The 13,381-nt window shown below is 45.8% G+C and overlaps 1 protein-coding gene across 9 annotated transcripts in view; it reads left to right on the top strand.

The window, feature by feature from the left end:
* PKHD1 (PKHD1 ciliary IPT domain containing fibrocystin/polyductin) overlaps positions 1-13,381 on the top strand; it is a 368,837-nt gene that overhangs the window by 28,801 nt on the left and 326,655 nt on the right. For all 9 annotated transcript variants that reach the window (XM_032463248.1, XM_032463247.1, XM_032463246.1 and 6 more), the window contains 7 exons: positions 147-322; positions 4,510-4,648; positions 6,729-6,856; positions 9,254-9,438; positions 10,346-10,468; positions 11,611-11,716; positions 12,667-12,939. In XM_032463248.1, coding sequence (XP_032319139.1) covers positions 147-322; positions 4,510-4,648; positions 6,729-6,856; positions 9,254-9,438; positions 10,346-10,468; positions 11,611-11,716; positions 12,667-12,939 — 1,130 coding nt within the window. The remainder of the gene's footprint in view (positions 1-146; positions 323-4,509; positions 4,649-6,728; positions 6,857-9,253; positions 9,439-10,345; positions 10,469-11,610; positions 11,717-12,666; positions 12,940-13,381) is intronic.

Here is a 13,381-nt window from a genome sequence, read left to right as displayed (position 1 = left end):
CCCCACGCTGAGCTGAGCCCGTCTTGGATGGGGGTGTGCACTGTTGTGTGCGGGACTCCTGGGGTCTCCTGGCTGTGTGGCGCTCAGGCTCCAGGTTGGAGAGGAGGGGGCGGTGCTCACGGGAGACCCTCTGTGCTTGTTTGCAGCTGGGAGTTCGCCTGCACTGACCTCCGCAAGACCTGCGTGCATGACCCCGCGTGCCTCCAGCCGCCTCCGGCAAACTGCCCCGTGCTTGTTCATGGGATTGACCTCCTCCCTCTGTCTCCGGGGACGGGCGCGTTCTACGTGGATGAAGTTATCATTGCAGACACGAACCTAACAGGTGATGATCGAATCTCCTCTCCTCCACGGACCTGTCCGTCCAGTGCCATTCTCGAACTTTTCTGGAGGGGCTGCTTTTGTTTTCATGGAGAGGGGACAAGTGACTCTCCTTCTTTCCTGTCTGGACCCTAGAGAGCGGGTGGAGTTGGCACACACATGTCCTTGGCCCCCGTATCTCTCTAGCTAGTTCCTTCTTTTTCCCCTACTACCCGCAAGCTTGCTCTTGCTTTGGGTGCCTGTGATCTTACCCCAGTTTTACCACTTCCTTGCTGAGAGGCCTTGGTTTTCTCATCTATAAAATGGGCTTCATGAGGGCCCTAGCCCATTGGATTACTGTGGAGATTAACTGAAATATAATGTGACGCACTCATCACAGGTCCTAACTGTGCTAAATGCTCAATGAATGTGATCAGTTCCCAGTTCTATGACCATGACTACTGTTAGGCCAGCAGGATTGCTCCGCCTCCGCATTAGTTAATATCTGTCGTATAAAGTGCTGGAAGGAACACAGCAATACCTGGCCGTGTAAGTGAGTTAAAAGTCTGATTTACCACCCTTAGGACCAGCTCGGGGGGGCCTCGGGTCACCATATCCTGGTGAGAATAGCCTCACCCTTCTTTCTGCCCACCTGGCTTCCTCCCACCCATCACTCAGAGCTCAGGCTCGGCCCCCTTCTTCACAAAGTCCCTTGACCTCTCTTGGGCCCAGTGATCTCACCTGGCTTTGCTTGTCTGGGGTCTTAAGGACAAAGATCAGGGGTCCTCCTGAGGCTGGCCACGGGTGACGCACACCCCGGGGGTGAGGAGTCCAGACAGATGCTCCCAGGGTCTCCAGGCTTCCAAATTTTGTTCACTCTTCCTTCTCCATCAAATCCCTTGTGACTCTGGGGCTTGGCTTTCCTGTTTTTCGCAGCTTCTCTCTCTTTCTGGCTTCCAGGAGAAAAGGCTGTAACGGATATTTGCATTTTGATTTCCATATGTGCATATTTTTCATCTCTTGCCTCAAAACTGCAGAGCTGAGGGCAGGGGAGCTTGGGGATGGGTGCGAAGAGGACTCTCAGCCCTGAAATTATGTCATCTTTGATCTTCATCAGAATTCCGTCTCTTCTCTGTTTCAGTGGTTTTAAGTGTTTTGGGGGCCTCTGGATCAAAAGGTCATTACTTCTTTCCAACTCTGTTCATGTTCTGACACACTTAGAAACTACTATTCAAATGATGGGCTGTCTGAATGTCTTGGTGCCCAAGACAACTGGCTGGGGCCTTTGGTGACCCCAAGTGCTGCCCAGATTCCCGGAGGGCTGAGGGGACCAAAGTTTCATACACTTGAACCCACTGACAAGAAACTCAGGACTGGATAATAAATGTCGTTTCCCTTTCTTCTCTCCAAACCCCTGAAGCCTCGGATCCACAGCCCTTTCTCACTGCCGTCACCTCTTTGCCACCAAAGGCTCCAGTATCTGGAACCACATGGGGTGAGGTGAGGAGGGAAGCAGAGGGGCAGAGGGCAGAGACCAGGAACACTGACGGTGACTAGGGTGAAACCATCTGTTTCCCACTTTGTCTGCTTATCCTGTCAGCAACAATTTTCCTGGGAGTGTTACTTAATGGGCAGCATAAAATCTACACAACTGGGCTCAATATTCGTAGTTAATTGTCTGACGTTTATCTGATCTACTTAACACTTGATTATATTCTCCCTTGATGTCCTCTATGAAGGTTCTTTTTTTTTTTTTTAACATTTTTTAATTGAGTTACAGTCATTTTACAATGTTGTGTCAAATTCCAGTGTAGAGCACAATTTTTCAGTTATACATGAACATATATATATATATATTCATTGTCACATGTTTTTCTCTGTGAGCTACCATAAGATCTTGTATATATTTCCCTGTGCTATACAGTATAATCTTCCTTATCTATTCTACATTTTGAACTCCCAGTCTTTCCCTTCCCACCCCCTGCCCCCTTGGCAACCACAAGTTTGTATTCCATGTCTGTGAGTCTGTTTCTGTTTTGTATTTATGTTCTTTTTTTTTTTTTTTTTTTTAAGATTCCACATATGAGCAATCTCATATGGTATTTTTCTTTCTCTTTCTGGCTTACTTCAGTTAGAATGACATTCTCCAGGGACATCCATGTTGCTGCAAATGGCGTTATGTTGTCGGTTTTTATGGCTGAATAGTATTCCATTGTATAAATAAATATATCACATCTTCTTTATCCAGTCATCTGTTGATGGACATTTAGGCTGTTTCCATGTCTTGGCTATTGTAAATAGTGTGCTATGAACATTGGGGTGCAGGTGTCTTTTTGAAGTAGGGTTCCTTCTGGATATATGTCCAGGAGCGGGATTCCTGGGTCATATGGTAAGTCTATTCCTAGTCTTTTGAGGAGTCTCCATACTGTTTTCCACAGTGGCTTCACCAAACTGCATTCCCACCAGCAGTGTAGGAGGGTTCCCTTTTCCCCACAGCCTCTCCAGCATTTGTCATTTGTGGACTTTTGAATGATGGCCATTCTGACTGGTGTGAGGTGATATCTCATTGTAGTTTTGATTTGCATTTCTCTGATAATTAGTGATATTGAGCATTTTTTCATGTGCCTATTGATCATTTGTATGTCTTCCTTGGAGAATTGCTTGTTTAGGTCTTTTGCCCATTTTTGGATTGGGTTGTTTGGTTGTTTCTTATTAAGTCGTATGAGCTACTTATAGATCTGGAGATCAAGCCTTTGTCGGTTTCATTTGCAAAAATTTTCTCCCATTCTGTAGGTTGTCATTTGTTTTACTTATGGTTTCCTTTGCTGTGCAGAAGCTTGTAAGTTTCATTAGGTCCCATTTGTTTATTCTTGTTTTTATTTCTATTGCTTGGGTAGACTGTTCTAGGAGAACATTTTTGAGATGTATGTGAGATAATGTTTTGCCTATATTTTCTTCTAGGAGGTTTATTGTATCTTGTCTTATGTTTAAGTCTTTGATCCATTTTGAGTTGATTTTTGTATACGGTGTAAGGGAGTGTTCTAGCTTCATTGCTTTACATGCTGCTGTCCAGTTTTCCCAACACCATTTGCTGAAGAGGCTGTCTTTATTCCATTGTATATTCTTGCCTCCTTTGTCGAAGATTAGTTGACCAAAAGTTTGTGGATTCGTTTCTGGGCTCTCTGTTCTATTCCATTGGTCCATATGTCTGTTTTTGAAGGTTCTTTTTATTTAGGGGCAACTACACAACACTTCTCAGTTAGTTCTCAGAACCCCGTGAGATGGTCCTCTGAGCCCCACTTGATAGATGAGGAAACCAAAGCTAAGAGGGGCTGAGGGTCTTGCCCCAAATCAGCTGGGATGTGGGGGAGATAAGAACCCAGAAATCATTGACACCAGAGCCAAACGTCTAAAGACTTCGTACTCAGCTGAGCCAGTAAACATTTAGTGAGCACTTACTCTGTGCTGAACATTGGACCTGCCAAGACTCTGCCTTTAAACTGTTTACAGTCTCGACTGTACAGACTTGGAAAAGAAGCTGCCTTTTTACCCGGTGCCTATGAGGAGGGAAAGAGGATATCCAAGTAGATTGTGCTGGTCCTGTAAGCCTGCCATCCCATGAAACTCTCCCTGCCAGGCAGACTGAGATCTGTCATGAGTCCCCTTTACACATGAGAAAATGGAGTCTTACAGAGGTTGTATTGATTAGCCACATGGTAATCACCCAATGAAAGTGGAAACCAGAATCTGAACAATGATCTTGCACTCTCTCTGCCCACACGTTGACTCCACGCTATGGATAAAATTCAGGTAGCTCCAGTGTGTGCCCCGTGTGTTCAGTGTTCCTAAGGAGTGTCAGCTAGTGTTCCTGGAGTTGTCAGGGCTTTGGGAAGGAAAGGAGGAAGGTAGCAGTCCACACTGCAAAAGATGATCTGTGTGTGGCGGGGTCGGGGGACCGCCAGTGGCACCAGCAGTGGTGCTTGGCCCGCTCGGGGCGCGTCGAACTTTGCTGTGGAATTAGTCGTGGTCTCCTTAGACCGTGACCTTGCATGTTCCTTCTGGAACTAAACTCCTGCCTCAGCAGATAAGTAGGAATCTCTGCTGTAAGTGATCACGGAGATGCAAGTAACTCAGCCTCTCCAGCTGGGACCGTCCACGTAGCAGCTCTTCCGTCTTGATTTACTTGATAATCGTTGGATCCTCCGTCTCCAGTTTCTCAAGCTGACTCTGGAACAGCTCGCCCTGGCGGGAATCTGGTGGAAGTGCTCTCTGTGGTGGGATCCCCTCCTGTCTACAACGTCACCTCCTGGTTGGCGGGGTGTGGCCCGGACCTCCCGCTCATCACTGCAAGGTAGGGAAACTGTCCATCCTTAAAACTGCTAACTGGCCTTGAAGACACAGCTTTTCTTTTATCAGGAAAAGCTGGCTGTCTTGTTGCTTAAAGCAACAGTTCTTAATCTCAGGGATGCTGTCCATATCAGACTCATCTGGAGGTCCTGTTAAAACACAGACTGCTGACCCTGACCACGTTGTCTCTGATGCAGTAGGTTTGGGGCAGGGCCTGGTAATATGCATTTCTAATGAGTTCCCAGGGGATGCGGTTGCAACTGACCTGGGGACGACACTTCAAGAACTAGTTCCTAGTGAATTTGTTTATAAGTAGTTGCATTTTAACACTTTCCTGAGGTTCACATTACCACTGTTTTCTTTTTGCTCCTCTCTTTCTATTCCCCGTGTATTAATCTTACTAGAATCCCTGGAGGCAAAATGAAATTAGTCAAGGGAACAAAGCCAGGAAGTTCTAGGATCTCACCACCAGATGGCACTAGAGCCCCACTGATTATTGCCTCTTCTGCAACAGTCAAACCTCTGTAGCCACCATTTACATAGCAGTAACTAAGAGTCAGACTCCTCCAAGCTCCCGGGAACACATGCATGCTTTAATTCGTTCTTTTAATTTTCCACTAAAACCCCAGTAGGATGGGAAGAATTGAGATGTCTTGTCTTTAAAATTTCTCCCCACCACCCACCTCTTTCTAACATGTTCCAAAATGAGTTCTCATGGTGTATGAACAGTAGGCACAGAAAGCTTGAATCTGTGTCCCACCTTCCTTGACTTAGTGTTTCAGGGTCCCCTGGGAAGGGAAGATGCAAGAAGGAGTGAAAGAGCCCCAGTGGTGGCCAGGGGGCCGTCCTGCTGTGCAGCCTGCGGTCCTGTGTGCCCAACGCCAGAGTCACTAACTCTGAGAGGCTGGAGTGTGACTCAGGTTACTCGGAACAGGTCCACCCTTAGAGTGGTCCTCATGCCCTCCTTTTCTGAGCTTTTCTCAAGTCCCTCAGCTCCTTCGGGAAGCCTCCAGCCTCAGCCAGTCAGGACAGCCTTCAGACTGGTCCAGCCTCCGACACAGATAGTACCACTCGCACTGTTTTGCCTGGTTGTACGTACGCCCCTCAGTGTGTCTTACTTAAAAAATGTTATTGATAATCTTCCTTCATGTTCATTGCTGAAAATTTGGAAAATACAGAAAAACACTTGGAGAAAGACACCAAGCCCTCGCACCCCGCCTGCTCAGAGATAACTTCTGCTAACGCATTGGATCCACCTTTTCCCCAAGCAGTTTTTGTACACACGTGTACATGTATATATTCACTTTGTAAACCTCAGCTGGGGACCACACATAACACACTGTGTTTGCAACATGCCCTTTTCATCTAATGGTATAAATTGAATCTTTCCTCATTTCATTAAGCATGCTTGTAGAATATGGTTTTAACGGCTGAAGAGTATTTCATCTCGTGGTGGGTCATGATTTATCTGACCCATTTATTGTATTAAAAGCAGGATTAGGCAGAGTAGGGGGAGGGTGTAGCTCAAGTGGTAGAGCACATGCTTAGCATACACAGGGTCCTGGGTTCAATCCCCAGTACCCCCTCAAAAAAATAAATAAGTAAACTTAATTATCTCCCCCTTAAAAAAAAACTGCAATACATTTAAAAAAAAAAAAGCAAGGTTAAGCAGGCAGCATATTTGCACACAGGTACTGGATAAGGAGTCGGCTAGATGAGGTGGCCTGTTTCTGCTGGGGACACTGAGAGGGGAGGTGTCTGTGGATCAGGGCCCTGACTTTTCATCTGGTTATGTAAATGAGGTTCGAGAATACCAGGTTCTCCCTTCACTGTGTCAGGACCAAGACAGCAGAGGCCAGTCCTCACTCTCCACTCTGGGCCCCTGTGCTCCCAGGATCGGTGGTGGGGGGAGGGTGGAACACCCCTAAAGAATCCTCATGTTTACCCTGCATTTTCTCTGCTGTGCTGGGAACGCGAGCGGATGGTCTGGAGAGGTGGGAGGCTTCCTGGTCTGTGGATGGATCCGTGTTCTGTCTGGAGCAGCTGCTGGGGGACACCGCGGTTAATGCTTGTTTCTGCCGCAGCTCTGTGCCCAGTGAAGGAGCAGAGGGAGGATCCGGGTCGGTCCAGGCGACAACACGGAGACTACAGAGGACAAGTCCACCTTTAGGGGGACACTTCCGCATCCAGCTTTCCGACACAGTGATTCCTGGTAAAGGGGCCGTCAGGGGTACAGCGTTTCTTGTTTACATTTTTTATGGCATTTCCAGGCCATCAACCTCCTGCAGGATTGCCAGGCAGGGTGACAGTCTTGAAGCTGTTTTGTTTATTATCCAGTGTCTGAAATGACCTTAAAATTAAAGGGCTGGACAATAAGCATAACCCATCATTGTTAATATGATCCCAACCTTTTAGTTTTATAGACGTGGAAACTGAGTGGATTAGCTTCCTGGGGCTGTCATAACCAATGGTACAGCCTTGATGGCTTAAAACAACAGAAATCTAGTCTCTTACAGTTCTGGAGGGCAGAGTCCAAAAGCCAGTTGTTGGCAGGGCCACACTTCCCCCTGAGGCTCTAGGGGAGGATCTGTGTCCTGCCTCTTTCTACTTCTGGTGGCTGCCAGCATCCCTTGGCTGCAGCTGCATCACTTCAACTCCTGCCTCCCTGGTCACGTTGTCTCTTCCTCTACTTCTTCTTTGTAATAGAGGGACTGGGGATTGAACCCAGGACCTGTGCATGCTAAGCATGTGCTCTACCACCGAGCTGTACCCATACCACGTCTCTTCCTCTTCTGTTTCCAAAGTCCCTCTGCCTCTCTCTTTCAAGGATACGGATGATTGCATTTAGGGCCAACCTTGATAATCCAGGGTGAACCCCTCTTCTCAAGATCCTTAACCACATCTTTTGCCATATAAGGTCATAGTCCTAGTTTCCAGGGATTAGGACAATGACATATCTTTTTGAGGGCCACCATTCAGCCACTAGACTCAGGCTTGCCCAGAGCTCATGCAAATAGTTAATGTCAGGGACCAGATATGAGCTGGGGTCTTTGATTCTCTGATCAGTCCTCTTCTTTCTAGAGTCTCCTGGGCCCAGATTCACGGTAGTCATGGCCCTTCCGAATTCAATGCCACAGTGACACCATATGATAGTGAGGATTTAGGGATCATAACAAATGCAGAAGAGCTGCCAGCTGCCGTGAGGGGAAAACAGCTTCTAAATCATCCAGAACGTACACATCTCACCAAGGACAGGATCAGAAGTGATTCTAATAGGGTATTTATTTGATAAAAACATAGAGGAATCAGAAAAGAGGCTCAGGAGAACTCTAGAGTGGCTGGAGAAAAAGTGATGCATGGCCCAGAAGTCTTCTGCCCTCCCAAGCGGAAAGACGCTGGGCTTGCAAAGGATCTTCCAGGGTGGAGGACTGGGGTGTTACTCTCATAGGGCAACTTAGGGAAAGTTGATGGCCCCTGGGCTGCTGGAGTCTGAGAAATGGGTGAGGAAGTGCATCAGAGCCCTGCGCCTGGGAAGCCCACTGCTGTGCTGTCTTCCTTCTCACGAATGAGAGCCCTGTGGCCTCTCTCTAGAGACTTACCCTGCCATCGTGTTCTGTCTCTGAGGCTCCTCCTCCCATCACTGCCTGTGACACAGCCAGGGAGCAGGGAGAGAGCCAGCCCTTCACCGGGCCTTTTGAAATGATGGTGGCCTTCAACTTATGTATTTGTGCAGAACAATAATTTTTTTTTAAAGATGAGAATTTTATCTGCAAATTGGAAATACCGTGGTATTTGACTAACACTCCAGGGCAAGTGTGGGGTTCAAGAGGAAAGCTCTCGTGTAGGCTGAAGGCCACGTGGGTTTTAATCTAAGCCTGGCTCACTTGGTTGGCAAGCTTCAACATCAACCCAGGTTTCATTTTCTTCATCTCGAAAGCAGGCATTAGGACATCCAGGTGAACCACCTCTCAGGGCTGTTGGGAGTAGCTAATGAGATGGAAACTTTTGGTAAAGCATGAAACAGGGTTCAAACACCAGCAAGGCTGCAGCCCAGGGTGTCATTATTTCTCCCTGGGGACGTGGAATGGGGAAACACGTGGTTGGGCTTAAAGGAAATTCTAATCGAGAAGCCGAAGTTCAGCGCCAACATTCCTCAGCTGGGTTGTCTGAGTTTTTACGGGTGTCAGCTGCTGTGTGTCCCCCAACTCCCTGTGAAGGGTGGCCAACTTCTCCCTGTTCACAGGGCTGGCTAAATTTTCCTGCAGAAAACCCAATATTTAATTAGACTTTAAGGCACTACCAGGATAGCTGGGGTTTCCGTTTTGAGTTGACAGTTGAGATAGGTTTGCCTGAGCGACTGTGTTCTCGGCTTGAGACATGTGATGCTGATGGAAGAGCTCATGGTGTAAAAAGTGAGCATCTGCTTGTAGCTGCCTTAAAAAATGGTTTAATGGGGCTGAGGGTTCTGGTGAAGCTGGGTTTTGAACTTGAAGTTCTCCTGCTATGTGTGGTAGCAACCTGACGTGTATTGTCTCATCTTGATAATGAGACTCTGTGAGGCGGTGTTATTGGTGTCCTGTATTTTCTACATCAAAACCTTCTCCCCCAGGTGTCCCTGTGCACATTTCAGCCAGTCACCTCCAAAAACTCTTACAGAACAATGCCGACGACTTCACATCCAGGTACCTCAACGTCAGTGACTTCACTGTGACGGAGGATCTAAAGTCTTGCTACGAACACGTGTGGACCCTCTCTTGGTCCGCCCAGGTTGGGGACTTGCCCAATTTCATCAGGGTAGGTATGGTATCCCTTTTGGCTTTGTGACTTTGATGCCCTTGGAGCAATTCTGTGGGAAAAAAAATCAGAATTGTATGAATGAACACTGTCATGATTTGTTAATTTTGTCAGAATAGTCAAGGTCAGGTCAAGGACCTTTCTTTCTGAAAGTTTTCAAGACATAGTTGAATCTCATGCTCCTGATAAAGCAGTTTAAGCTGAGCATCTCCCTTCCTAACTCAGTGTAGGTAGAGAAGTCATTGGTCAGTGTCCACCATGCAGTAGCTCCACATCTGTTATTGGATAATTTAAGCAGATGTGATTGTCTTCGATTATTGTGGAGGCAGATGGCGCAGCAGAAGGAAGTTTAGGAAAGGATTTGCTGTCTTTGGATAATGACAAAACCAGATGCTCTTGCATATTTAGGGTTTTGAAAAATAATCTAATGATCATCCAGCATTTGGTTTTATAAAGTGAAACCTGAGATGAAGTTTTATTCTTGTGATGTGATATTGTGGGTCATCTGGTTTCCAAAGAAAATCCTTGGGTGGAGATGGAGGAAGGATCAGAGCCATCTCCTGGCACTTGATTTTCTAGAGTTGATTTTGTTATTTTGGGTTGCACACTGATAAAATAAGAAAGCACACGGAAACAAAATATCTCAGGGCTTACAAGATGAGTATGTTGTGCCTTTCTCGGGCAACAACACTTCCCATTAAATACTTCCCTGGTCAACTGGGGCTTCCAGTAGCCATTATGGACTATTAGGTTTCTAGATTTTAAGCCCCACTCACTCGATTTTTCATTCTCCAGCTATCTGATTATCTTAAGCAGAATAATGTGAAAACACCTCTGGTCATTTATTTTAATCAAGAGTTAAACTTCTGTGCCATGACGAAACTCACCAGAAATGTAACCATCTCAGGTATCGGACGAAAACCTGACGGGAGTGAACCCTGTTGTGACCACGCGTGTGGTATATGACGGTGGAGTTTTTCTTGGACCCATATTTGGAGACATGTTGGTCACTGCCAACGAGCACACCCAGGTGAGAGCGGATGGGCCCTGCAACGTGCAACTGTTAGTTTCAAGTTGATGGCAGCCCCTCGTGATTTGTAATGCAGACCAATCCCAAGGGTCGGTTTTCCAATCCACAAGACAGGGGTGGTTACGGCTGTGCTCTGTCTACTGCCACGGGGTCTGCAGAGGACTCTGGAAATGCAAGTGAAGTGCACGAGCTAAGTCAACCCTTTTTTCTCTTTAAAACGTCCTTTGCTCTTTCGCGTGTGTGCAAACTCCTGTTGTAAGTCATCTGCTTTTAATTTGAGACAATTTTAACATGCAGAAACTGTAAAGAACCATATCACCAACACCTGAGTACCCAGATGAAGATTAACAATGGCCAGCATTTGATATGTTTATTTTATCTTCTTTGTCTTTGAATAAAGTAAAATAATGAATAAAATAAAACATTGCTGATGAAACCGGAAGGTTCACGATCACCCAGTGCCTTCGTGCCACCCCCAAATCCCTTCCCTCCATGAGCAGACACCCTCATGAATAAGGCGTGTGTGCTTTTTAATCCTTATTTTATGTGTAAAGGGTCAGAGTCATATCTTTTTTCGCCTTTCTCATCTCCAAGATTTGCAGAGTTCTGTTACATGAACCCTAGTCCCAGTGAGACGGAAAGACATATAATTTATTCTTGGGGCCTTGTCATTCTAGGACAAAAAAAGACCCCCAACCAAATGTCCAGATACACTCTAATTTTCAGTTACACGTCCATGTAGTGAGGGTGGAAGGAAGCTGCCTACTTCATTGGCCTGTCCCTGCAGAGAAAGGGCTTTTCATAGGGAGCAGGTACTCAGTGCAAAATAGAAAGTGATTACAGAAGTCCTCATCCAGGTTGAACTGACTTCTGTGCGACACAGAGGGAAGTTACTCAAGAGCGAGCATATTTAATTGTAAAAATGTTAGGTTTCAGCATATACTTACCACCCTTTAAAAAAAGCCTAACGTGTTTTGAGTCATGCATTACAATATCGGGTCTATTATTGGAAAATAGAAGGAAAAAAGAGAATTAAGTGAATCACTAACGGTTGAATTTGGGTAAACTTTGCAAGTACTTTATGAATACTCTGGAGCATATGAAATCCTGCATTTGCTTTGAATTCTTCTGCCTTTTTCCAGGTGGTTGTGCGAGTGAATGACGTACCAGCTCATTGTTCAGGTTCATGTTCCTTCCAGTACCTCGAGGGGTCGACTCCCCGGGTCCACTCTGTGTGGTATGACCTAGGTATGATTTGTACTTGGCACTGAGATGGGTGTGAACTTCAGCTCAGAGTGATTTGTTGGAGGCTGCGTGCCTGGTGAGGGGCGAGTAGATGGTGGGGTCAGTTCGTGCGGTGGATATTGAGTGATGCAGCAAAAAAAAAAAAAAGTATTTTTCAGCTATCAAAACGATATGGTCATAATTTGAAATGGTGGATTTTTGATGACTTAACATGTTTTATTCTCTTTGTCCCTTGCTTTTTATTTTTATTTTTTGAAACAGTTGATTTACAGTGTTGTGTTAGTTTCTGGTGTACAGCAAAGTGATTCAGTTATACAGATATATGTATATTCTTTTTCATTATATTACAAGTTATTGAATATAGTTCCCTGTGCTATACAGTAGGTCCTTGTTTATCTATGCTGTATGTAGTAGCTTGTATCTGTTAATCTCAAACTCCTCTAATTTATCCCTCCCCACCCATTCCCCCTCTGGCAACCATAAATTTGTTTTCTATGTCTGTGAGTCTGTTTCTGTTTTGTAAGTAAGTTCATTTGTCTCATTTTTTTAGATTCTACATGTAAGTGATATCATATGGTATTTGTCTTTCTCTGTCTGACTTCACTTAGTATGAAAATCTCTAGGTCCATGTTGCTGCAAATGGCATTATTTCATTCTTTTTTATGGCTGAGTACTATTTCACTATATAAATACATACTGCAACTTCTTTGTCTCTTGTTTTGAAAATTTCTTTTATTTGATTCCCCCCCATTTTTATTGACTAGTGATCTCCTGTTACAGTTTGAGAAAATTTAAGATGAGGCTCTGTGCTGTAAGAATAGATGCAGATTTCAGAATAGGAGTCAGCATTCAACTCGTTGAATTTTGGGAGAGGAAGGTGAGAGATGCTCTCGTCAATGGAGTGATGTCACAGAGAGGTGATTTCTTTCTCTTAATTTCTCTCCTCTTTTAAGATGACATTGACCTGCTGGTTTATATTACCGGAAGCAGTTTCTCTGACGACTCACAGGCCTTGCAGGTTACAGTGAACCAAACGCATTGCAAAGTTATTTCCTCAAACCAAACGAATGTGGTGTGTCGGACAGGCCTGCTGCCCTTGGGGGTGCATCGCATCTCAGTGTTGGTGAGACCTTCTGGTCTTGCCGTCAGCGCCAGCGGAGGAGGCCTCTTCCTAAACGTGGAGCCCAGGCTGGACGCCGTGGAGCCTTCCAGAGCTGCAGACACTGGTAATCAGGGGCACTTGCCTTGTGTCTGCCCCTCCGAAGCGTGCCTTCTCGCTGATACACAGGAATCTAGTCCTGCCGTGTAATAAATCATGATGCCCAGCATTCTGTTTTCTACCATCAGCGTTTCCTCCAATGAGCAACAGACATTTGAGCTGTTAAATGAACTCACTTGCCACAAAAGGGATCATAGTTTGGCTGATGGCGTCAGGCGTAATTGGGTGGATCCCTGAGTCATTAGGACAATCTGATCTAGTGGAAACAGTCCTAGATGAGAAGTTAGGACGTGTGTCTGGGTTTTCAGTCTGCCAGAGTCAGAGGTGTGACCTTGTAGATTTCAGCTACTTCTATGGGACTTACTTTCCTCGTAGTGATGCAGATGGGCACAATATCATTTATTGAGTACCTCAGTGCTTACAGCTGCCCGAAAGACGGAATTATTGTC

This window comes from Camelus ferus, chromosome 20, assembly GCF_009834535.1.
Source record: "Camelus ferus isolate YT-003-E chromosome 20, BCGSAC_Cfer_1.0, whole genome shotgun sequence".
NCBI lineage: Eukaryota > Metazoa > Chordata > Mammalia > Artiodactyla > Camelidae > Camelus > Camelus ferus.
Note: the sequence above shows the minus strand (reverse complement) of the source record. Positions and strands in the feature narration are given on the sequence as shown.